Below are 24,461 nucleotides of genomic sequence, written 5' to 3' on the forward strand. Positions count from 1 at the left end.
ATCCACAGAAGCCTAGATGCACATGTGCACATACACATGTATGTACAAACTAGTGCTAATGTATATGGCGGCCCACACACCGCAACTCTATAGATACAGTTACAAACAACACTCACACATGAGGGACTCCCATCACTGCAGTCTCGGACTGTTTATTGTGCCAGTATTGTACAGGTTATTCGCTGTGTCCCAAAAATTCAGGGCGCTACATTTTCAGACGTGACTGGTGCAATCCTGATACCAGTGTACGATGTGTGCAGTACTTTTGAGTTGTTTCATGCAATTCAAATCAAAACGTCCTTCGGTCATTTAGGGAGCGTGCATTCGGTGGAGCAACTGGCGTTACACCAGCAAACTGGCATGACATACGCAGTCACGTGACAGAGGAATTTTGCGGCGGCATTGTGGTGTGTGCAGCAGATTATTTTCAAGGGAATCGTACAATGCTAAAGACGGGGCGTAGTATAGGCGACAGACACAGTGTTGGGCTGGGCTGGTTGGTGCACGTTTGGGAGGGAATCGAACAGTTTGGCGCACTAATGGATGGATGGACAAATGGAGAGACGGACGGATGCTATGAGCATCCCCTTTGGTACAGCATGGTGGATTGTGCCACCAAGCTTTTGTTATTATATGACCTACCCACGTTAAAAAATAAAAGGAGAAAAACCTGCGAAAAATTCCCATAACCAAATTTTCTGAACCTCTTTTGGGAATGTTGTTTTTGTATGTTTCCATTATTTGTCATTTCCCTACTTCCACCACTCTTCCATTCGCCTCTTAATTACTAATCTCTATTGCGGACATCTTTACTTTTGGCCTGCTCTCACGGAACCCCCTCTGTAGCGCCCCAAATGCCCTGAGGGTAAATAAATAAATAAGTAAGAACCCAAGGGCTTCAAGGAGGCCAGAGGTGCCTAAATCGACCGCTGGGTAGATATCTTCTCATTCTAATAAAATGTGCTGCATCATGTCACTAGCTTTATCATAGCAAGCAAATGCTTCTTCTTCCTTCTTCATCATCAGCCTGGTTACGCCCACTGCAGGGCAAAGGCCTCTCCCATACTTCTCCAACAACCCCGGTCATGTACTAATTGTGGCCATGTCATCCCTGCAAACTTCTTAATCTCATCCGCCCACCTAACTTTCTGCCGCCCCCTGCTATGCTTCCCTTCCCTTGGAATCCAGTCCGTTACCCTTAATGACCATCAGTTATCTTCCCTCCTCATTACATGTCCTGCCCACGCCCATTTCCTTCTCTTGATTTCAACTAAGATGTCATTAACTCGCATTTGTTCCCTCACCCAATCTACTCTTTTCTTATCCCTTAACGTTACACCCATCATTCTTCTTTCCATAGCTCATTGCGTCGTCCTCAATTTAAGTAGAACCCTTTTCGTAAGCCTCCAGGTTTCTGGCCCGTAGGTGAGTACTGGTAAGACACAGCTATTATACACTTTTCTCTTGAGGGATAATGGCAACCTGCTATTTATGATCTGAGAATGCCTGCCAAATGCACCCCAGCCCATTCTTATTCTTATGATTATTTCTGTCTCATGATCCGGATCCACTGTCACTACCTGCCCTAAGTAGATGTATTCCCTTACCACTTCCAGTGTCTCGCTGCCTATTGTAAATTGCTGTTCTCTTCCGAGACTGTTAACCATTACTTTAGTTTTCTGCAGATTAATTTTTAGACCCACTCTTCTGCTTTGCCTCTCCAGGTCAGTGAGCATGCATTGCAATTGGTCCCCTGAGTTACTAAGCAAGGCAATATCATCAGCGAATCGCTGATGATATTGATGATTGATGATTGATATTGATGATTCGCATCAGCGAATCGCTTATTTTTCGCTTTATAAGTGTGTGTTCTAAGGCTTCCTGATCTCACTTCAAAAAGTGATGAGCTTCCCTTTGAGTTACCGTAAATTCTTTCCTGATTTCATTTTCTGCTCTTAAATATGTAGTTGCTCATAGCAGATTTATTTTCCATTACCACGAACCATGAGATTATCTCAGCCTCTCTGACTTTCTGATTGATATTTAGTAAAGGAATGAAGAGGGCTAGTTGGTGAACGTTCATGGTTATATTGCGCTCAGTTTTACACAGACGATATTAAGGAAGGACAGGACGTGGACGGACGTAGCGCAAACTACCAACTGTTTAATAATGTTAAATAACGCACTTATATACAAGGAGATATGGCGCGGGGGGGAGGGGGGGTATAAAAGATATGACAAGTTCACGGAATGTGATCATAGTGCGGGTCAGGCATACGTGGTTCACTGGCACCCGTTCGCCCTGGCAAACTCAACCTCAGCTTTGATAAGCGCGATGGACGGAGTGCTTACGCACATTTCTTTTTCTTTTGCTATCGCAAGCACCTCCCATATTTCTGATTGATGTTCTCTGTTGCCATATTGCTCACCATACCTGTCGCATACTTGCTGGTAAGCTTCCTAGTTCTTTTCCTTCACTGTGAGTCAATATTCTTCCTGTACAAATATCTGAACACTCTCTCATCCCATTTACTATCTGCTATATCCCTCAGTCGTTCTTCATAATCAATTTTATTGTGAGCTTCCCTGACTCTCAAAACTTGTCCAGCCCATATCACCCTGCACGGCTTCATTTTTAGTCTTCCCTTGAGCACCCAGTGCTAGGCGTCCCACTGACCTTTGGTTGCCATCGAGTCCTGACTGTACCTCTGACTTCAAGCAAACAACCGCATTTCCAAATGTAAGTCCCAGAACTATTACACCTTTCCACATACCCCGGAGCAACTCATACCTATTGTATCCCCACAGCGCTCTGTGTGTCATTATGGCCGCACTTCTCTTCCCTTTACTGTTATTGCTTTTTGCCGTGTTTCCATATAGCTGTTGCCTTTGTTTATCTATATACCAAGGTATTTATATTCTTTACGTGAGATATTTCCTGGCCCCGTATTGACACTGTCTGTTCGCTGTTTTCATTTAATAGCGTAACACCCGATTTTTTAACGCTAAATTTCAGACCTAAATTCTCACTGTCCTGTCCATAGATATTAGCCAGATGTTGTATATCACTTTGCTTGTTAGCTAGCAACACAGTGTAGTCCGCATAAAACAAACCCAGAAGCTGCTGCTCTACTACTGTACCCGTCTGCTTGTATAAGAGATTAAACCCGATATTACTTCCTTCTAGCGCCCTCTCCATCCTCACCATGTATACCACAGACAGCAGTGAGGATAAAGGGCACCCCTGTCTTGGTCCCTTGTTGATATCAACTTTCTTCCTTGCTCCGCGTCCCTTCCCATTCAATGCAAACGGTATTTTCTAGGTAAATCTCTCAAAAGCTGTATACAATCTTCACCTAAGCCTTCCCCTTCGAGAATATCCCATAAAATGTTGCACTCTACATTGTCACACGCTCTTGTAATGTCTAAAAAAGCCACATGTAACGGTCTCCTTTCTACTCTGGATATTTCAGTACACTGCGTAAGGACAGATAGTCATCATCCAGATGCCTAAATATTCTGAAGCCACTCTGAAGTTCTCCCAAAATGCCATTATTCTCTGCCCATGCTTGCAGCTTTAATTTAATTGCCTGCATTGCTAACCTCTATACTACTGATGTAAGGGTCAACGGTCTAGATGAGCGAATTCTGTCTTTTTTTCCCTTACTTTAATAAATTAAATGCACCAGATTGCACTGTGCCCTCTACCACGGGCTGATCTTCCATGGCAGTTATTCTAATAACGCAATGTCAGTGAACAATCATTGTATGATAGACAATTTATGAGGGCAACGGGCCCTCATTTGAGTGAAACCTGTAACTACTTTTTCATATTACTATTACTGAATCCATATGCAGTTGGTTGATGAAAGAAGAAAATTGTCATCTACCTAAATGTAGCATGATGAAGGCCACTTCCTGGTTACCTCGGATGGTATGGAGCGATCGTCTCTGAAAGGGGCATTGATCCCTTCGTTTGATCCCCGAACCAGGACAAAGTCTTTGTCAAGTGTGAAGTTTTCTTTTTGGGAAACCTGTATTGGTTTGCTTTGTAGCTTTGTGCCACACTCAGGTGGAAGACAATTTTTTCCCCTCGTGACATTTCCGTCACTTTGCATATTTTAGCAGAACTGTTTTGTCATAGTCGGTTGGTAAGGCAGCCAATTGGGCTAGGCTAGTTGATGGGTCATCCTTAAAGGGACACTGAAGTGAAAAATGATTTCTTCTGCATCAGTAAATTACCATCCTGCAACACCAAAACACCACTCTTACAATGATAAGACGTTTGGTAAGCCAGAAAAAGCGCGAGAACGAAATACGGGTGGCGACGCCTACTTAAGTTCCCACACCTGGTGGCTGTGACGTCTTGGATTTTGATGGCATCTTCTAGGGCCTACTAATTATATATAGCGGTACAGATTGACTACATTCTGTTCTAAAGGAACCAAATATTAAACATGGCAAGTTTGGGGCACCTTTATTCAGTCAACGCGACGCAAATGCCAAAACATACTTTGGGATCCCTGACGTCACGCTGACGTATCGGCGCTGGGGTTTCGGCGCGAAATTCAAATACTGATACTTGGATCTTCATTTTCTCATTTAATAATCAAACTATTTTTTTTTTTAATGACTCCCTGCAGGGTTCTCAAACAATGCTTCATTAGTCTAAACTGATTTATTGTTTCGCTTTAGTGTCCCTTTTACCTCAATGCGCTTTATGTGTTGTTCCTTGTCTCTGTGCATGTTTATAGCTTTGAGCTGCAAACGGATGAGACGTTTTTCCCGTGTGCAGGCGGCTACGATGGCACCAACTTCTTGTCGTCGGTGGAGGTGTTCGACCTCGAGTCCGAGCAGTGGTCCGAGGGGACGCCCATGCAAGCCGGACGCAGCGGACACGCGGCGGCCGTCTGGCGAGCGCCGCTCCTAATGCACTCGGTGCTCTGAAGACACGGAGCGCATCGCCAGCGCATGCGTGAATTGCTCTGGCGCATGCGCGCTACATCACTTCTGCCCGAGTTGAGGACAGTGGCTCAAGTGCCGTGTTTAAATTCCAAGGTCACGAAACATGCTGGCACTTTTGCCGAGATCGTGGTGCCTCCTTGGAACAGTGGCCAACATGTTGTTTGCGAGCGCGCGTTACACAGATATAACCCGAAATTATTTATACGTTGTAACCGAGGTTTTAAATTATACGATGTGGCTCTCCTCGCTCCCGGTGGTTTTCTTGTTGTGTCTGTTTCTCGCTTCGGGCGCAGGCGGGCAGAATCTGAAAAAAAGCCACGTGAGCGCCACCGGTGTTACTGCACTCTGGCAGGTACCTGTTGACTTGAAGCGGAACGAGCTGAAGCGAGCAAGTGCATGGACCTTTAGTATGGTGCTGCCCCATCTGACAAGGCAAGGAGCCTTTGGTGGTGTGAAAAGGTCTTCGAATTATGAGATTGAGTGTTAGCTGTGCGATATTTGTTGCGAAAGCAACTGCTAAAAAATACAAGGACGGAACGAGAGACAGACAAACATACACAGCGTATGTTTTATGTGTCTCCCACTTCGCTTTGACATCTCCACAATGTTCTTTTGTTGAAGCCACGTGTCAACTGACAAGAAATCGGGGCCTTGTGAGAGCCGCTTTCGAAATAAGAAAGCACGGACAGTGAGGAAACAGCGCAGAGCAGAGGCACACGTGCGGTCCTGGCGTTGTAAATTGTCTTGAACGGCAACATAATCAGAGATTATTCCATGGTGATTGCTGATGATGATGATTTATTGGCATCCTCTGCGAAACAGTGCGGCTACACATGGTCACCTAGCGTGCTTGAGCTGACCCAGTAATCTACAGACATTCATCAGTCTAGCATTTTGTCGATGTCTCCTTAATCTTTTTTCACTTCCTTGAAACCTTTACATCTACCTTGCATAGTTACCCATGCCTGTAACAGATCCGTTCTTATCAATTTCTTCCCTGCTTGTTTTTTAAGCTCTAATACTCTAAATGTCTCTTGTTTATCTCGACTCCTGACCGGTTAATGCTTCCACCTGCCTTAAATCCCAGCACTAATGGAAGGTGTTCAGGTCATGCTGGGTGAGTATATATACCTTTGCATTCTATTAGGATGTGCTGAGTCGTCTGTGGAAATCAAAGAATAGCTCAGGGAGATTTTTGTGTTTGAAGCCTTTTGTCCAGGTGACCTCTAGTGTTCGAAAAGAGTGGTAAAAAAAATGTGGAAGCTTGCCTTTTGAGGAGGACGTCGTGGAGACTACAAATCTCCTGTGAATATACGTGTTGCGCCCCACACTCCTTGACTACGACGTAGGGCCATGCTCCGAACAATTGGCTTAACATTAGCAGAACGTTTATTGGTTCAATCCAAAGTAAATATGCCAAGATGTCTCTTTATTTACTGCTCACAGAAAGCGAGTAGGCCAGTTTCCCATTAGTGGTAACTGCTCCTCGCAGTAAAACTGATCATTTTTCTACAACGCATGCAATTAAGCTCCACGCTTTTGCATACAATCGCTGTCATTTGCTCCGCATACCCCTTGCCCTATATATTCAATTACATGTCATTCACTCATTTTTTGCTATAAGTCCAGACATTAAAAAGTGCACTTATGTCATTTACGTTTTCTATTGGTTTCCAATGACTAGCTTCCCTTGGGTGAACCTCGGTCCTTGTGCCAGCATTTTCTTCACAGTTTCCCATTAAAAAAGTTCGGCATCATGTTACACTGCTGTAACACGTGAAGGCGAAAGCCTGCTGCGCACGTGGTAGAGCATTGTTATACAATGTGAGGGGTCAGAGTTCTCGCAAGACATAACGAGTTGCAGTGTGAAGTAAACGTATGGCGCTGTAGTTCGACCTTCTCAGCAACACATACGAGCGCCTAATGCAGTACCTAGAGGTTCTTTCATTCTCTCTCCTTCTTTATTTCGTTTCTTCATTCATATTCAGCCATTGCCTCTTTGCTTCCTTATGGGGGTAGGAACCATTTCTGATGATGATAGTTTTGTCTCACTGGACCGCTTTTTTTTTGGGTATGAGCCATTGCAACGAGCCACTTAAGGCTTTCGCCTCAATACCGACAGAGCAATCGTGGGCCCATGGACTCTGTGCAGTGCCAAGGCGTAAACTTGTCCACATTGCATATCTGTCAATCCTCCTTCGTTTTTTCATAAAGCATAAGATTTTGGACACGTTCTACGATTTAATGAATCCTGCATCAAGCTATATGAAAAACAATCTATTCTCTTAAATGTGGACTGGTGCAAGCTTGCAAAAAAAATGCAAGGAAGCACTTGTGATTGTATCCCCACCACCCTTTTCTGGCATGGAAGGTGTCATAGACCGGATGGGTTAGTGGGTTAGTACATTGTGGAATGTACCAATGTGGTGAAAATAAAAATCAACTATGCTCACCAACTCACTGAGAGAGAGAGAGAGATGTGATTGTGATGAGAAAAAGACGCTATTTCTGCAGTCCTTGTAGGGAGCACTGCTCAGCGTCAGGCAACAGCCACCGCAGAACTTCAGGCAACGCGTCGGGAAAGGAATATAAGGATCGACCTTTGCTTTCGGGAGCGCTGGCGCCGGCATACGAGCGCACGAGGCCCTATACCACGAGCAACATTTACTTGACGCGTATGTTTGAAAGGTTTGTGAGGCCGAACTGCACTTGTTATATGTGGCAGCCGTAGGGTTTCTCACTATATTAGCTAGAGGGAAATCTGGCACTGCTGCGCTGTGGTATGCATGGGAATGCCAGTATATTGCGACTTCGTATTGGCATCATTCTAGGAGAGTCAGGACACCTTGAAGACGTGCCTGGGAAGCACTGTTCCATCTGTCACAATGATTCGTTTTCTACTAAGACAGCTCGTAAGAAGCTGTTTTAGCTTTATTATTACACAATAACATGTTTTGTTTAACTATGAGAACTTGTTATTGCATGTACAATTACATGACACGTAAAAAGTATCAGCTGGCCGCTAAAGTTGGAGGACAGACGACAAGATTCGCACTCGCTTTGAAACAGTTTGTCGTCTGTTCTTGCATTTCTTTTGCTTGGCCACGCACTGTAGATGAGTAAAGATGTAGTGTGCATTAATGGAAACATATTCTGAAGATTTTACTTTAAGAACGCCTCATTTGTGTAGCCATAACCACGTTTTAGACGAAACCTCTTACAACACCAGCCAACGCAACCCTCGCAGACACATATACCGTCATCCCCATGACGGCACAGCGCCCCTTGGGAAACTCCCATAGACGGTGGCGCCAGATTTCCCTCTAGGTGTTATAGTGAGAAATTCTACGGTGGCAGTCACAGGCACGTCCGGGGATACGAGCGCAGTTTTGCCGGACCAAAAGAATGCCCCGCGTGCAGTTTTAAACTGACGCGAAAGACCGCCTTGGTCATGCGCTCCACACACAGCAACGCAGACGATATACTAAAATGCGCGCTCTGTAACAGATAGCTTCAGTATTGCGGTCGCTTCGAACCGCCGTTCTGCGACTGAGTGAGGTTCTGTCCAAGTATAGGCAGCGAGGCATAGCCCGATTTCAGAAACGTCACGCCCAGAGCCGCCTTCGCGTGTACCCACCGAACGATATCTGGGAGGTTAGCTTCAGAAAAGCTCATATGGAATCACATGCGCAGCGAACGAAAAGTATAGAGTGCCGTTTCGTTCTGTCTGTCCGGACCCATATGGGGTTACCAGCGGGGAGAAAAAAGAGGCAAAAAGAAAACAGCATGTACGGACAATTTGGCTCCACATAATAGAACTCGAAAACGGCAACAAGCGGCACTTCTGCGGCACCATCGGACACGGCCTATTCCAGCGACGCCAACATTTACTTTATGGAAATGTATGCGTCACTTCTGAAGACGAGTACCTCCAGCTTCAGCCCGTAATTTCTTCCCCAAGAATCTTCCTCTTATCTCTGTTGCGAAAATCCTTCATTTCCTTCACCCTATGGCTTGCACAATGTGGTTGCTGCCTTTCAGACCTATCGCAAGGAATCGCTACGCCAATTTTATGCAATGAAACTGGGTTATACACACGTTTAATACACAATACATGTCATAGTTTGCGAAAAGTTTATAGTGCCGATTTCAGCCCCTATCGTGCTTAAAATGAAGCTTTAAGGGCCTGTTTCAGGCGCCGAAAACCAACATTTGGTTTTGCCGAGAACACGACTGACGCCAATGGGATTTGAATCACCCGCTGTGCGAGAGGAATGCTCACGTGACCGTGTCACGTGAGCGGCGCGATAGGGGTGGCGAGTCGCGGAGCCGAGGGAAATCTGAGTACTTGGAGTCCTCGTCGCACGTTGCAGGCGTGTTTTTCGGAGAGCCCATGCCTACAAACCCGACTGCAAAGGGACGTTGCCAATGTTAGGACTTCCCGGAACAAAAGTTGTACGTACGCAATACGTTTCAGTGCTGGCATTCCGGAGAGAGCGGCTGTTGGTTGCTCGTCGTTTGCTTGGGCCGTATGTAAACAAGCCGGTGGGACTCTGTTGCTCTTATATCCAGTTCCATATATTGCAGCGCTTGTGTAGGCGATGTATATAGAGCTCGACACCCTAGTGGGCGCTGTCACGGGATTTCGCTTTGTCGAAGCCTTGGCCAAAGCATATGTGGCGCATCACACTACCCAAGTGCGCGGAAAGCATAAAATCGAAACTGCGGCGACCTGCTCTTTCGAAATAACGCGCACTCTACCCTCGCGATGAATTTCTCGTAGTTTTCGTCATTGTATAACGTTTTTCTATCGCGGCGGTTCTCTATTTCTCTGCATTTCCGCATTCGACCGAAAGCTTTATTATTATTTTTTCCTTCTTTGTAACCCACAGGACTTATCTGGCTTAAAAGCAATTCGCAAAAACTATAAGCTACTGCTTAAACCATGTGTCAAGTTTCATATTTTGTGTGACTGGTATTTGGGGAGCAGCCACGAAAAGTTAAAAAAATCTGAGAGAGAGAATCAACTTTATTGAAAACTGGTCTGCAGTAATCTGAGAGCGAATCTTTATTCCGAGTTAAAAGCTACGGAAGAAATGAGGGGCACAAAGCAACAAGTGGCACGAGCACTACAAATTTTACAACATAAAAAAAGTTGTAACGCTGTAACTGTACATGGCTATCCAAAGAAGACAAAATGTTCACAGGAAGATGGAGATTTCAAACGATTGTGATGCCTTGACAAAGAGAAGTCCCCATGTTGAAACGTGCATCTCCATGCAGGCTGAAGTTTGTCCTGTTCGGCCACTGTTGATTATCTCTGTTGCTATGGGTCATAGATATCGGTGTCTGTCCTGCCAAAATAAAACTGGCTTCAAGTGATGCGACTAGGGTGAAGTGGTGGTTAACACATTCACTGTGGTAGCACTTTTCGAAGTCCCAATTCCTGCGCTTGTAGGCGCACCATTGGGTCATTTGTCATATTCTTCATATTTTCTTCTGGTGTGTCGTGACCAATCGGTAAGCCACCAAGGAGTCGTGCTCTGAAACTTGCTCGAAGTGCAGAACGATGGTGCCACAACATATCAAACAATAAAACAACTTTTCTCCACTGTGGCCGAACCCTTTGGGGCATTCGGTGCTAAACACCATTAATGTTAAACACATGTGGTACTTGGTGCACTTGGTCTGTGCATGCATTCATAGAAGCTGGTGCAGCAGAAAGCAAGAATAAAAAAAAAAAAATTTACGGCCTCAGGTCATAGCGTCATCAGCAGCTTATACGAAGGAACACACGAAATTTAACCTTGGCAGGTATTAACTTTAAAGCCCATATTTCATTGGTTTGGCGACAAGAAATTAATTATTGATGGAAAAAATGCAGGCATTCCTTTATTCCATCTGCTAACCGCCGCCTGGATTACGTAAGTCACTGTGACGTCGCGAATTTCGCAGTGCTTTTGTGTATTTTGTCCATTTCTTTTGTTACATTGGAGAAACTCCATAATGTTACTTGATTTAGCACTTACCCACTTTATAATGAAATGTGCTTATTATGTGTGTACAAATAGGTATTTCCTAGCAGGCTAACGTGCAGACGCTGTCAAAATCGATGTCTTGTAGAGTCGGTGCGGCAATTTTGAGGGGACTATTTGAAGCGACAATTGAGCCGATCTGCACAACTAAATCGCCCCTCTACGCTACCAACAGAGCCTCCCCTACCTTGGTACAGTAAAAGCTCGTTAATTCGAACCGCAAGGGGAAGCCGCTTCAGTTCGAATTAACGAAAGTTCGAACTAACGAAAGTGAAGGAGAGCAACAGTACACTGCGATTTGGAAGCAGTAGGGCATGTCAGAAAGTGATGGCGTGTGCCGCGGGCACACGCCATCTTCAAGTCGAAGCTCTGGGTCCGACTGTGCCACACCACCGATGTCCACCGAAACGAACGTTAGCCGAGGCTTAACACCATCACAATGAATCGCGACGGCCGATACCTCCTAAGCTGAAAACAGAGGTGCACAACTTGGCCCTGAGGCCCTGATTCGTTGGTTCTTGATTGCAAGCGCAACTGCGATGTACTTGATTCGCTGTGTTTTCGCGCTTGCCGTGCCATCTCCGCACAACATTAGCAGCTGTACAAGATTTGCAAAGCCTCCGAGATTCGCAACGGGCAAGAAGTCTCGGAGGTTACGTAGAACGGAGAGGCGGCAGCCGCCGCTGCCTTCTGGCTGACCCTGTGTCGGTTAGATTTTTTTCCGATTTTGCCTTCTCTCGCCGTTCTCTCCGTTTCGGAGGCAATACAGCCTTGTGTGTAGGCAGTAGGCGCGTTTCTCTGGCCGTGTGCCAGGCAAGCGTAGTTCGAATTATCCGTGAGGGAACCTTCTCGCGTTCGAATTAACGGACTTTTTTATACATAGACTTCTGTGGAGCTTGGCCGGACCAAATCGTACAGTTCGAATTATCCATAAATTCGAATTATTGAAGTTCGAATTAACGAGCTTTCACTGTAGCAAGGAAGCTGAACAAGCCCGAAAAAGCGCAAGACTGGTGACGCTGCTGTCCCCTCCAGTTCGCCGTTACGTCACGGATTTGACAGCGTCTGACCGGGCACAGACAATTTTTATAGCGCTAACAATTGTGTGGACACTCCAGGCGCATTTCTGCTGTCGCCGTCGTCGTGATGTTCCGCATAAAGTCCAGGGACGATAACATCGTCGCTGCGTGCCGTATGGTGTATGTGCCAGTGAAAGCGGGGAGGAAGGGCGCAGTCTTCCGTCGCGCGCAAGGCACCGGGGGGGGAGGGGGGCTACTCCGGCGGCTGCCGCGGATGGATGGAAGGTAGGAGCGTCCCTTTGAAACGGGGTGATAACTGTAGCCACCATAACCATGCTCAGCTTTTTGGACACTCCAGGCGCATTGGTGTGGCCGCGCGCCCCCTATCTCGAAAGCGATCTGCGATGGTGGCAAAGTCCCCCGAGTGCTGATAACTTCGTGTGCGCTGTGTTTTCGTCATTCATTTTCGCATTGAACTGAAATGCAGCATGAAGGTCAACTCGCTCGCTGCTGCTGTGCTTCCTCACTCCAGTGCGCTCCACTGTTCTGATAGTGAGTTTCCGCGGTCATCGAGTGAGATGTGTTCATGTTTCCTCGTGCGTGCGTGACACCATGCATGTTAATTTAGTTACTAAGCGAATGTTTACAAGCTTATACGGCCGATAAAACTGCTATGCTTATTTCGTAGAGCTGCCTGCTGATTTGCTATCGCAATCGATGCTTCGCCTTTCGGGCGAAACTGCGCCTTTTCTTTCTATTGGTTACGATAACCACGTGCTATTCTAAAGGAGCCGTAGACTGAATTTAGAAAGCTTAGATTCTTTACTGCACCACAATGGCCCAGTACGCAGGCGCTCACGCACACACACACATACCTGCCGTAATGGCTTGGCGTTGCGCCGCGATAGGCCAGAAGTTTCTCGAGATTAAAGGAGGTCGCATTTTGATGTCGAGGCGAAATGTGAAAACGCCCCGTGCATTGGGCGCGTGGTAAAAAACCTCCGGTGGTCGAAAATAACTTGCGTCCCCCCACTACGGCTTGCCTCAGTCATATCGTGAATTTGGCACGTAAAACCCCATGAGTTCTTATTTCTTAAGTTCTATATTCAATTGAAATCCCTGACGTCGCCGAGGTCCCGGCGCAGGAAGATAAAAAAAAAAGCTAATTGAAGTGTAGCGGTAAATTAACGAAAATATAATTTTTGAAGAGTACTTTGTCAGTTAAGTTAGTTCAGTGTTTTTGTTTAGTGTCCCTTTCGAAGTAACGTCACCACGCGGCCGCCAGTTTTTTGTTCTCTTTTTTCCCACCCTTTCTGGCTTGTAATGCCTCAGTGATACGTCATGTGCTATTTCAGAGGTGTATCCTGTCAATTTTGCCAATTTATCGGTGCAAGTCCACCGTAATTAAGGCGAAGACCTCTCGGCGATCAGGCTTTCCGACGTATCTAACGGTGCCCTAACCAAGATGGCTAACTTCTAATTTGTAGCAAATTATAGTAGCACACGTTGAAGTGCGTTCCGAAAGCTTGGTGAGTGCTTGTAGCACGTCTTTGGGTTGGAGGAATGGATGATGGCAGGTATGGTGGCACTATACATATTATGCATGTGGACACTTTTTTTTATGATTCTACGCCGACTTCTCGTCTGGTCAGACGAGATGTCTGGCCTCTCGGACAGTGTGGAAGCCTGCAGTAACGCGAAATAAATAAATGGATGTATGACAAGCTCACTTGTGGATTTTTGGATTTCTGTCGAGCCGACCTTGTATCCGTAAATTTGTTAATCTCCCCGACACGGCTCCGATCGATATAGGGTACACCCGCCAGATCCTGGCGGGTACACGTGTTAAAATCGAGGGTCTGACGAAAACTTGTATAGTCGATAGATGATCATGGTAAAGAAAAAGGTGACACTTATTACGGAATTAAAAACTTTAAAAAACAATACGGAATTAAAAAACTTTCAAAGAAATGGAAACGTGATGTTTCGTTTGTCTTTTTTTTTTTTTCAACCCAAAGACGTGCTCCCACCGCTCACCGGGATGTTTCGGCTCCCGTATAGTGAAGCCGAAATGTTGCGTTTCTTTTTTAAAATTCCGTAGTCAGTGTTAGCTTTTCTTGGCCAGGGTGTTTTGTTCGTAGGCTCATAGTCAATGTAAAGCGCATCTTACGTACGGGGTCGCCGGTTTGATTCGCAGTCATGAGGGCCCGTGCCTATTGTAGAGGACCTTGCACTGGACGAGCAAATTAGCACTTTGAACCACTAGTCAAATGTGCTCTTGTGAACGGATCGCACCTCGAGGGTGGACCTGACGAGACAGATGGCACATTTCGTGCTCCTACCTCATATTTCACTGCGCTTCGGAGGTATAGTTGGCCATTAATTATTTATACTGTGTTAAAGGGACACTAAAGGCAAATACTAAGTCAAGCTAAAGTGATAGATCAGTGCTCGAGAATCTCTAAGGCGACAATATTATCGCGAACAGAGCCTTAATAATCGAGAAATTGAGCTAAATGCAGGGCATGATTAGAGACTCCCCCGGGACATTCAAGCACTCGCCCGATGACGAAGGCACTCCTCAGTGAAATTCTGGCAGTAGTGCTCAACTGTTCTTTGCAAAAAAAAAAAAAAACCTTGCTATATATTATAAGACGAAATAAAATGCTACTTGTCCAGTCCTAGCTATTTCATTTTTAGAAAAGAGAACTCACTCAAATTGCTGTTGACAATGACGCGGGCGGTCGAAAGGTTTTGTTTTCGCTCGACACCGCGCCGCCCACGCTTTCGGGTTTCAGTACTTTCCTGATCGTGTAATGCTGCGCTGGTTTTGCTGGCTCGCACAACCTGCAAGTAGCAGCGAATTCAACTTCCATGTGATGTCGCGGGATGCCCGAACGGTCCACACCACTTGGCTAAAAAGTAGCTGCAGTGGTGAGGCCATTCCTATGCTGTGTTTTGACTCGGTACCACCGTCTCTCTCTCTCTCCTTTTTTGAAATTCAAATCTCCCTCCGGTTGGCGGGAGATTTGAATTTCAAAAAAGGCACTTGTACGAACGTGTCCTCCTCCTATACATAACGCTGAGAGGCATGATATATATGTATGCGATGTAGCATCTCAACAATGTACTTTATTCTCTCTCTCTCTTTGCACTGACATTGCTTACGTCTATAACTCGATCACGAAGTTTATCGTGCTCCATGCGCCCACCCATTATACACCTTCTTCGCCTTACTTTTTGTTTCTTTTCTGTTACATGCAGTACATCCCCGGAGAGCCCCGACGTGAAAAACAACGCCTGCACTGAAGATCGCAGCGGATACACGGCGTCAACTGGGCCACTTGAAGCTGTCGTTAATCCTTATCATCGAGATAAGAGCTTGCCGAGCGTCTCGGGGTGTGTATGAAGTCGCATCGACCTAGACCGGACGACAAGGGCCTGTACTCTGAGAAGACGCCGACCCAAATACTGTAGAGTGCGTGGAAACCAGAAGAAAAAAAAGAAATAAAAAGAAGGAGAAGAGGAAATGTAAAACCAAGCAACAAAAAACTGGAACAGAAATCGATTGTCTACCGTCGAGTCTGCAGTGGGTGTGCTCGTGATTAGAGCGCGTGGTGAACACGCTTCAACGTCACTCGTTGCTCACGATATACATGTGCTGCGAGTGGAACAAGTGCTGATGCCAGCTGCCCTTCGGCTGTGCCGTTTGTACGCCCGCTTACGCCTGCCAGGGTCGCCTGTTGCGTGCAGATTGGCAGCATCGCGCAGTTCTTGTGCGTCGTCCTCTCGAACGTGCGTCGTGCCCCTAGCGAACAGTTGTAGGATGGCGGCGACATCGGCGCAGCAGGATGCAGCGGGCATCGTGGTCCCCAAGGAGGAGATGCAGGCCTTCATCGTCCGCTGCATGCGGAAGGTCGGCACGGACGAGGCGCATGCCGAGGCGTTGGCCGAGGTCCTCGTCGCCGGAGACTACCGGGGCCACTTCAGCCACGGACTGAATCGGCTACGTAAGGGGGCCGGTGGCTGTTCCTGATCGTTTGTTTACTACATGTTTTTTTCTTTTTTTTTCATTTTACCGTGTTCTCGTCATATTGGCGCAAGGTATTCCGTGAGTGAGCGACAGCGCGTTTTGTTCGATGAATTATGCAGGATACTTTTGATCGCTTATGAATTGAAAGGGCTCACTTGCGCATATGTAAGAAAGGCGTGATCATGCTAATCCATGCGTTATCGTTAGTGCCAATAATAACAATAATGTATGATGATGATAAACCTGCCGTCAGTGGCGCTGCCGTGACGTCACCGCATGCAGACAGGGCGCTACATTCATTGTTTCTTTGAGATCGCTGGCGAGCATGGCGAAGTGAAATCCGGCTCTATTTGTGGTGAACATCAGTTTTGTCAAATGGAAAAGCAAATGTACTTGAAATAATCATACTTCCCCAATCATACTTCCCCAATCATACTTCCCCAATCTGGGCCAGGTGGCACTAGGATGGATGGATGTTGAGTGCCCCCTTCGGAACGGGGCGGTGGGTTGCGCCACCTTAAGCTTTTGCTATTACACTGCTTAATGGCCTACCTAGGTTAAAAAAGCAAAGAATGCTGCTGAGCAGCGCGGCTCGCAGGAGCAAATGGAAAATGTTGCCAGGCAGCACAGTCGCAGGGCGTGTTGTGTGCGGGAGTATGGGCTGCGAGATTGTGCCTTCATTGCATTCGTCTGAACAAGCCTGCCGTTGAATGGCACAACAGCCTCAAAAACACGAAGGGCCGACACCCGCCCGTGAAATTCTACATATTTACCGGCGGGCATAGTACTGGAAGAGAAGACAATCTATGTGTGCTCCACTTCTCTTGGCAGAGTCAAACAAATTGCGCTTGTTTGTTTTCACATGCTAAATTTTTATCCGTGACATGCAGAAAGTTGAGGAGGCTCCCACATGTAACGAGTCCATTATTAAAGGGGACACTTGCGCTTGTAGCCTCCACCGGGTGCAACTGCCAAGTGCTGGCTGGAGCGGCAACTACACGCCAGTGCAGTGAGTGGTGTGATGCGAGGCGATAACACTGCATTTTAAAAATGAAAAGGCAAAATATCCGCCAATGACAAAAAAAGAAAAGCGTAAAGAAACTCTCGTGGGAAGCCGCCTCACAGGGACGAAGAGAGACGATTTTACGATTGCATCACGTGACAAAAAGATACTGTGACGTCCTTGAGGTGCTGAAACCCCTGTCACTCAGGCACTTTAGGTCGTAATCAAGGCCAATCCAGATTGGGTGCTTCTATATGAGCACTTTCGACTATGATATTGCACGATCCGGACCTGGTAAATTGCGATCGTAGGTTGTCGTCAGCACCGTAATGCTGAGTGGGCTCAACCAACTCGATCTGGATTGTTGGACTGTGCAACGATGACCATTCATGATCGTGAACGAAAGTGCCCGTGTTGCACCGGTATTAAAGAACAACTGAGAGCCAAAGTGATTCCAACCACCACTGCAATCCTCTCGCAACACAACTTGCAGAGTTAAGATGCAACAAAGCAGTTTGCATTCTGTTGGCAAATGGGCTCCCTAATCAAAAGCCTTCGCTAAATCTCTCAACTGTTTGCAAACTACTACTACAGATATTTCAATGATCAAGTTCAATGCCGAAGCAGCCCGCTCTCACTGTCAAACACAAGAAGGACAATGTGCAGCGCTCGCGCAAATCATCCTATGTTCGATGCATCACTCAAAGCGTGTCTAAGTAGAGCCACAAGGATATTCTCGTCGTCACAAGCACGAGCAAACTGTCATGACTGAGCTACAAGGCGAAGCGACAACGCTGCCGCGAATAGTAGCAAGCGTTAAAGTAAGATCAAACTTTTTCGCATTCCGACTTACTTGATTCTGCAGATGGCGGTTATCCATGCCTGTCTGTGTTCCTTTTCATTTAAATTGTAATTCCTTTTTCAATTTACCTGGAAAGCTGTTTAACTCTACAGCTGGCTGCAGGCTCCGGCTGTTTTTGTTGGCAGTTCACCACGCAACAATATACCCGGCTCTTTGGTTACCCAGCCCATCGAGCCATCATGAAACAGTGGCAAAACAGCACAAAATTTGCAAAGAATGCGTGCATCGCAGGTGTCTGGCAGCGCCGGTGAACTGACATATGGTGACACAGCTCATCACTAGGGGAAGAAGCAGCACCACTGTCTGTCGCCAATATTGAGGTTGGGAGACCCCCCCCTCCCCCCCCCTCTTCACACACACACATATATTCAATTTACGGTTGACAAGCAGGTGCGATTTGAGATACATGCCTCTAATCTGAATAAATATTTAGCCTGAGACATGGCACCGAAGGGCCTTCCGGTAAAGCAGGAGCCAGCAATGGATACATTTGACGAAAACGAAAGAGAGCGGTGGAATACTATACTACGAGAGGCCTTGCTTGGGCTCACTCAGCTGGTGGCTCAACATAGGGTGCATAGAGTATCACAGCTTAAAAGTGAGGAACAGCTGCTGTTAGGCCAATCAAAACTCATAGAATTAGAAGCACTAAAACTGGTAAAATACGAGGGAAAGAAAAATGTCAACACCCAAGAACAACAAAGAAATAAACGTGAGCGTGACAATGCTCAATAGCCATCAGCAGCAATTCTGAAAGTCATAGTCTTGAAGCCGAACCGACTGATTGCCCCAAAGGAAACAGTGAAAAAAAAAACATGAGACAGTGTGCAGTGCCCCAAAAGTCATAAGCTTGTCGAGTAGCCCATTGTCCAGTGCACAACTAAATCTCCTTTCGAAAGGTCTTACATTTTGTCTAGCGTCTGGATCAATTGTTCCAAGATTTGGATGATTTTGTGAGAAATTTACGCTTAAAGGAGTACTTTCTACGATCGTACAACTGTAGAGGGGAGTCATGATCAGCTACCTGGACTCTCAGATAAATCATGGACACCTGGTGAGGCACACGACGAATATTTGGACATGTACATTTGCGTGGTTCAAAAAGGCATTGTAAAAGAGTACGGGAGGCATCGTCCCATCCGCGGTAACCTCTCAAGAGAAAAAGAGGAGGCGATGCGAATCGTGTGTGACAATCAAACAGTTGTCATTAATTAAGCCAGTGGACAAATGTCGCGCATAGGTTGTACTTGACTGAAGTGCTTACATAGGCGAAGGTTTTTGTCAATAGGGCAATTCTAATTTTTGTACAGAACTCCCAAGCAATCCTACAGAGCATTTTGAAAGGGAAATAAACGACATCCACCACTCTACTGAAGGCAGGGAAGATAACCAATGCGACATTCAAAGCCTTAATACTGAGAAACTCTGGCCTTGGCCGTTTCTACTTGCTACCCAAAATTCACATAATAAACAATCCTGACTGGCTTATCATTGCCAGCAATGGAATAGTGACTGAGAAAATATCAAACTTTATTGACATTCTCATTAAAGACATTCAATCTTGATTCCCCTCATGTACATAAAGAGACAAATCACTTCCTCCAGGAGGTATAAAACCTGGCGGTACTGCCGAGGTTACTTGGTAACTATGGATGTCGCATGTTTGTACACCAACATACCTCACGCTGAGGACGTAGCTTTCACAGTTTCTGCTTACGCTGGCTCTAGCCAACCTAGCCATTTAGAGGAAGAGACCAATTGAGACTCTTCTAAATTTATCACAGAAATATAATCAGTTTGAGTTCGACAACAAACATTATCTGCTAATCAACGAAACTGCCATGGGCATAACGATGGTGCCAAATTACACAAATATCTTTATGGCATCGTTAGAAATACCCTTCCTCGCAAATTCAGCCATAAAACCAATATTATAGAAGCGATGCCTGGATGATACTTTTTTTGCATGGACCGAGAGGGAACAAAGTCCCTTACACTTAATTTCCGATTTCGGTTCCTTGAACCCGTGAATTTGCTTTACGTGCAACTTCTCCCAAGACAGTGTTCACCTCCTCGATGCCACTTTGTTACTGAGTGGCGGTTGCATTTCCACGTCCCTGTACAAAAAGCCAGCAGATTGTCAACAATGTCTGCATTTCTATAGGAGCCATCCCCACCACTGCAAAACAAGCATCCCCTACTCCCAGGCTCACAGATACAGGAGAATCTGTTCCGAATCTGCACAATTTGCGAGACACGCGGAGGAATTGAAATTCGCGCTTGTACGGCAAAAATAGCCTCCACAAGTAGTAGACAATGCCATTGAATGCACCCGCAGCTTAGATCAAGCACGTATATTGGGAGAAATGGTGAGCAATACCAATACCCAATCAGATCTGAAATTGATCTTCACATACACTACCGGTGCTCCACAGGTCAATGCCATTCTCAACCACCATTTTAACATCACGAAGCGGAGCATCTGACTCATTACTACCTTCCAGTGGCTGCCTTATATAGTTTATAGAAGAAAAAAAAAATTAAGCGAGATGTCTGTCAGGGCGAGGACACAGACGCCCAACATGGCCAAGGGTTGTCGACCGTGTTGAAAACCTCGTTGCATGGTATGTCATCACATGATGGCAACAGACACAGCTGAAGCATCGAACTCGTTCTTTGTATATAAAATTAATAGGCATCTTGTCTGTGATTCCATAACGTCGTGTACAAAATTCAATGCGAGGTGTGTAAGCAGGAATATATTGGACAAACAGAGACCCGTCTTCACCTGTGGATCCAACAATCACCGTGCACATATGAAAAGTCTCCCGAATTCACCCTTCTCCAGGCACGTTCGACTGTGAGATCAGTCCTTTGAATGCCTGAGCGTCATGCTCTTGCATAGTTTGCTACACACCTGTGCATGCAAGCAGAGAGAATCTTTTTTTCATCCCTAAATTGGGAACGTATGCTAAAGGAAATAATGAGAGTCCGGGGCGGCTGACGTGCCTCCGGGATATGCAGTGAGAGTGGGGATTGCGGATGCGTGTTCTCTACTTGAAAATTGAGACGCTGGCCACTGCTTGCTGCTTCCTCCGCATGCGCCTCAAAGGGGCGAGCGGAAAACTAATACAGTTTTCTCCACCCTGCTGCTCAAGTAGTAATTCTGAGTGACTCATGGCCCCTTCTGGGAATCCGCACGAGCTGTCGTGGTGTTAGTTGTCCGGTAAACGTTCGAAAACTGCACCACATGGAGGCTCCTTAACTTGGCTCCCTAAAACTAGGTCCAAAGATGTACTCGCTTTGCGAACCCCGTGCATATATTCTTTTTACAATTTTTTCCCCGAACCTCAGCTGGACCACAGTGTTGCCGGAATAGCCCATGTCTTGTATATGTGTATTGTGACACTGTGTTATTTTCCACAAGTTGCTGCTTTTCTGTCTTTCTTCCGGGTCCCTTCTCTATTATGCCCCCCATCAGGCTATTCAACTTGCCCTCTCCCCTGCTACAATGGCGGCATGCACACTGGTGCTTCGCAACGACTGTTTTCTCCCTCCTTACATTCTGACTCGGTCAGCGGGAACCTATACCTACCGCTACCCTCCGCCCCCTTTCCCTTCTCTGACTTATCTCTCTTTTCTCCTCTTCTTTCTTTCTCTTTTCCTTTTTTTTTTCACTGGCTTCCTTGCCCTGCATGCATGGAACTCCGCCTTCCTTTTGCCCTGCATCGTTGCCAATAAGGCAGCTGTATATCGGCCAAAGCGCCGAGAAAGAGTCAGTCACTGTCAAAGCTGTGCCTTTTGGTTTGATGTATTTGAGAACGACTGGGTACCCGGTCTGCTGTCTTCACTATCAGTGCTGAACTGCCATTTTCTTGTAAACCCTGATGAAGATCCGTCCAGCGGTTGAAACTTTTGAAATTAAATACTTGTTCTGTTTACTTTGTAGCGTCGCTCAAGTTCTTTGCATTTGAAAGGCACCCTGAAGAATTTCTATGTGCATATATATATATATATATATATATATATATATATATATATATATATATATATATATATATATATATATATATGTATATATATATATATATGTATATATATATATATATATATATATATAGATAGATAGATAGATAGATAGATAGATAGATAGATAGATAGCAGAAAATGTACCAACTGGGAAAACGTACGATCTAAGCACGTTTCACAGGCTCAATTGTCGTGACATTACGTAATGCGGAGCGTCGCGCGAATCGTTGCGGCACTACACGCCGATGCACGTGGAGCTGATGGTGCTCCGGCGGCCTGAGACACGTTTTGGTGTTTTAATATGGCGACGGGAAACCGAAGCGAAATCGAGCCTGGTGGGCGACGCCGGATGCTGCCGAAGCGAAACCTACGTGATGCCCACGTCGCGCTGCCTGCAGCAGGTAACGGCGGCGCGCTTGAACTATCGCCTAATAAAAGCGTGCAGTACGCTACCATTGGCACTTACGCACCACGCACTGTAGAACAGATAGGTGAAGATGCTTATCACAATAGGTTTGGGGACATTTGCTGGTACCGGAATAAAAAAACTGCGCGCCGTCGTTTCGCCGTGAGAAGGGCTCATGTATACTGTTCTCGATCGCATGCGCCTCGCGCCTTTTCTTGTTCTCATGGGATCGGCCGTAAACCGTATACGACCGCAGTCTGCTCGGTTATCGCCTGTTAAAAGCGGGCGCTACGCTTCCGATATGGCACCACGCGCTGTGAAACAGATAGGCGAGGATGCTTATCACGGTAGGATTGGCGGTGACAGCTGTGAATGCCGCGTGCGACGACCCCGGAGAAGATTTGCTGGTGTCGAAATGAGAAACTGAGCGCGCGCCGGCGTTTCCAAGTGAGACGGGCGGGCGATTATTGCGGTGAAGCTGCCGCGGCGGGCAGCTATATACTGTTCTCGATCGCGCGCGCCTCGCGCATTTTTCTTTGCTACATGGGATCTAGCGGCCGGAAAACGTATCACACGATCGCAGTTTGGCGACGTATTGAACGTTGGTGCCCAAAAATCATGTTCCCCGGAAACGTATGAACCGGTAAAATATGAGTAACTCAATTCGGTCATTTTTTGTGTTCTCAATTGCGAACGTTGGCGCCGGGGACACGTACGTAACGGTAACGTATCAACGAGGTTCTACTATATATATAGTAGAACAAAACAATGTATTTAGTACAACAAAAACCCTATTGAGGTAGAATCATTGCCACAATTAACATTTCCAGAAAACTGCTGAGGCCACATGTTGTGTGCTAAGGGTTACTGTCAAAGCTTAGCAACAGCTGCTGGCAGAAAGCTGAGTGCAGAATTGCTTGGAACACCTGTGCCAACAGCAGTACGTGGCGTAGCCGGGGGGTGGCACACAGGGGGCACGTGCCTACATCTCGAAATTTTAGTGTGCAGCTCATATATGCACCCATTCCTGCAATGAGTGTTGTCATCCCTCGTTGGCGTGACCGAGTGAACAAGCACAGCAAAGGATGAAAGAGTGAATGCGGAGTGCAGCGGGGGATGAAAGACAGCGATAGCGAAGAGAGTGTGAGGAGGAAAGTGGAGGGGGAGGGTATGGGGAAAGCGTGAGAAGAAAAGTGTAGTGCTGCGAAATACACACTCTGCAACTGCTACGAGATGGTGCCAGAGTAGCGCATCGTCCTCTGTTCACTGGTGGCATGAAGCAAGCACGCCTACCGATACCATATATGGAAACAAAGCACTGCATGAGCTGTCTGGCAAGGCTGCTGGGAATCGTCACCAAGCGTCACCCACGCGCTGCCTATCGCGATCTCCCAATTAGTAAGGCAGTCGCACCACACTTTAGCACAGCACTATAGCACACAAGCTGAAATGAACAAAGTGGGAAATGAAGCAATCCCAGCAAGAGTAAACAAAATGTGAACTATTATTCTTTCCTGTGCAAACCCTGTGGGACAATATACGTATATATATATATATATATATATATATATATATATATATATATATATATATATATATATATATATATATATATATATATACATATATAACTACTGATAGCTTTTGGAAGATGTATGTAACAAATTTTTTATGTACACACAGGCAATGATACCCTTTCATTAGCTGTTCTATATGGTTACATCTTTACACAACTTCGGTATATTGTTCTCCTGCTGTAGGTCATTTGCAAGTCTTATCTTTGTTGTTTTGTTGTTTTTACTCTCTCGCCAACAGAGATGTATGTGACGGACATACAGAAGGGTGTGTGTGAGCGTTCTGGCAAGCCTGTAGTCATCAACGAGCTGGCTGCCACAGCCCTTGTCGATGGCAGAAACGTTCTGGGCCCCGTCGTCGGCAAATTCTGCATGGAATTGGCCATGCAAAAGGCGCAACAAGTAGGCATTGGATGGGTCGTTGCACGAGGTAAAGTTCTCCCTGTGTGTGTTTGGTGAACATGAAATATTTCAATAAGGCTTCAGGTGGGGCTGGTTAATATGACATTGTTCTGTTTACTGCGCTGTACTGTTA

The 24,461-nt window shown here is 46.1% G+C and overlaps 2 protein-coding genes across 5 annotated transcripts in view; both read left to right on the top strand.

Moving 5' to 3' along the window:
• Keap1 (kelch like ECH associated protein 1) overlaps positions 1-5,213 on the top strand; it is a 30,531-nt gene extending 25,318 nt beyond the window's left edge. For both annotated transcript variants that reach the window (XM_065440341.2, XM_065440343.2), the window contains exon 10: positions 4,796-5,213. In XM_065440341.2, coding sequence (XP_065296413.1) covers positions 4,796-4,947 — 152 coding nt within the window. In that variant the 3' untranslated portion in view covers positions 4,948-5,213. The remainder of the gene's footprint in view (positions 1-4,795) is intronic.
• A 4,045-nt stretch (positions 5,214-9,258) lies between these two features.
• LOC135908559 (uncharacterized oxidoreductase YjmC-like) overlaps positions 9,259-24,461 on the top strand; it is a 34,041-nt gene continuing 18,838 nt past the window's right edge. Inside the window, exons 1-3 of one of the 3 annotated variants that reach the window (XM_065440345.2) lie at positions 9,259-9,510; positions 15,284-16,029; positions 24,168-24,356. In XM_065440345.2, the coding sequence (XP_065296417.1) occupies positions 15,702-16,029; positions 24,168-24,356 (517 nt within the window). In that variant the 5' untranslated portion in view covers positions 9,259-9,510; positions 15,284-15,701. Of the gene's footprint in view, positions 9,511-15,283; positions 16,030-22,198; positions 22,348-24,167; positions 24,357-24,461 lie in introns of those variants that run through there. The other 2 variants (XM_065440344.1, XM_065440346.2) reach the window with 2 other exon arrangements.

Source organism: Dermacentor albipictus, chromosome 9 (genome assembly GCF_038994185.2).
Source record: "Dermacentor albipictus isolate Rhodes 1998 colony chromosome 9, USDA_Dalb.pri_finalv2, whole genome shotgun sequence".
Taxonomy (NCBI): domain Eukaryota; kingdom Metazoa; phylum Arthropoda; class Arachnida; order Ixodida; family Ixodidae; genus Dermacentor; species Dermacentor albipictus.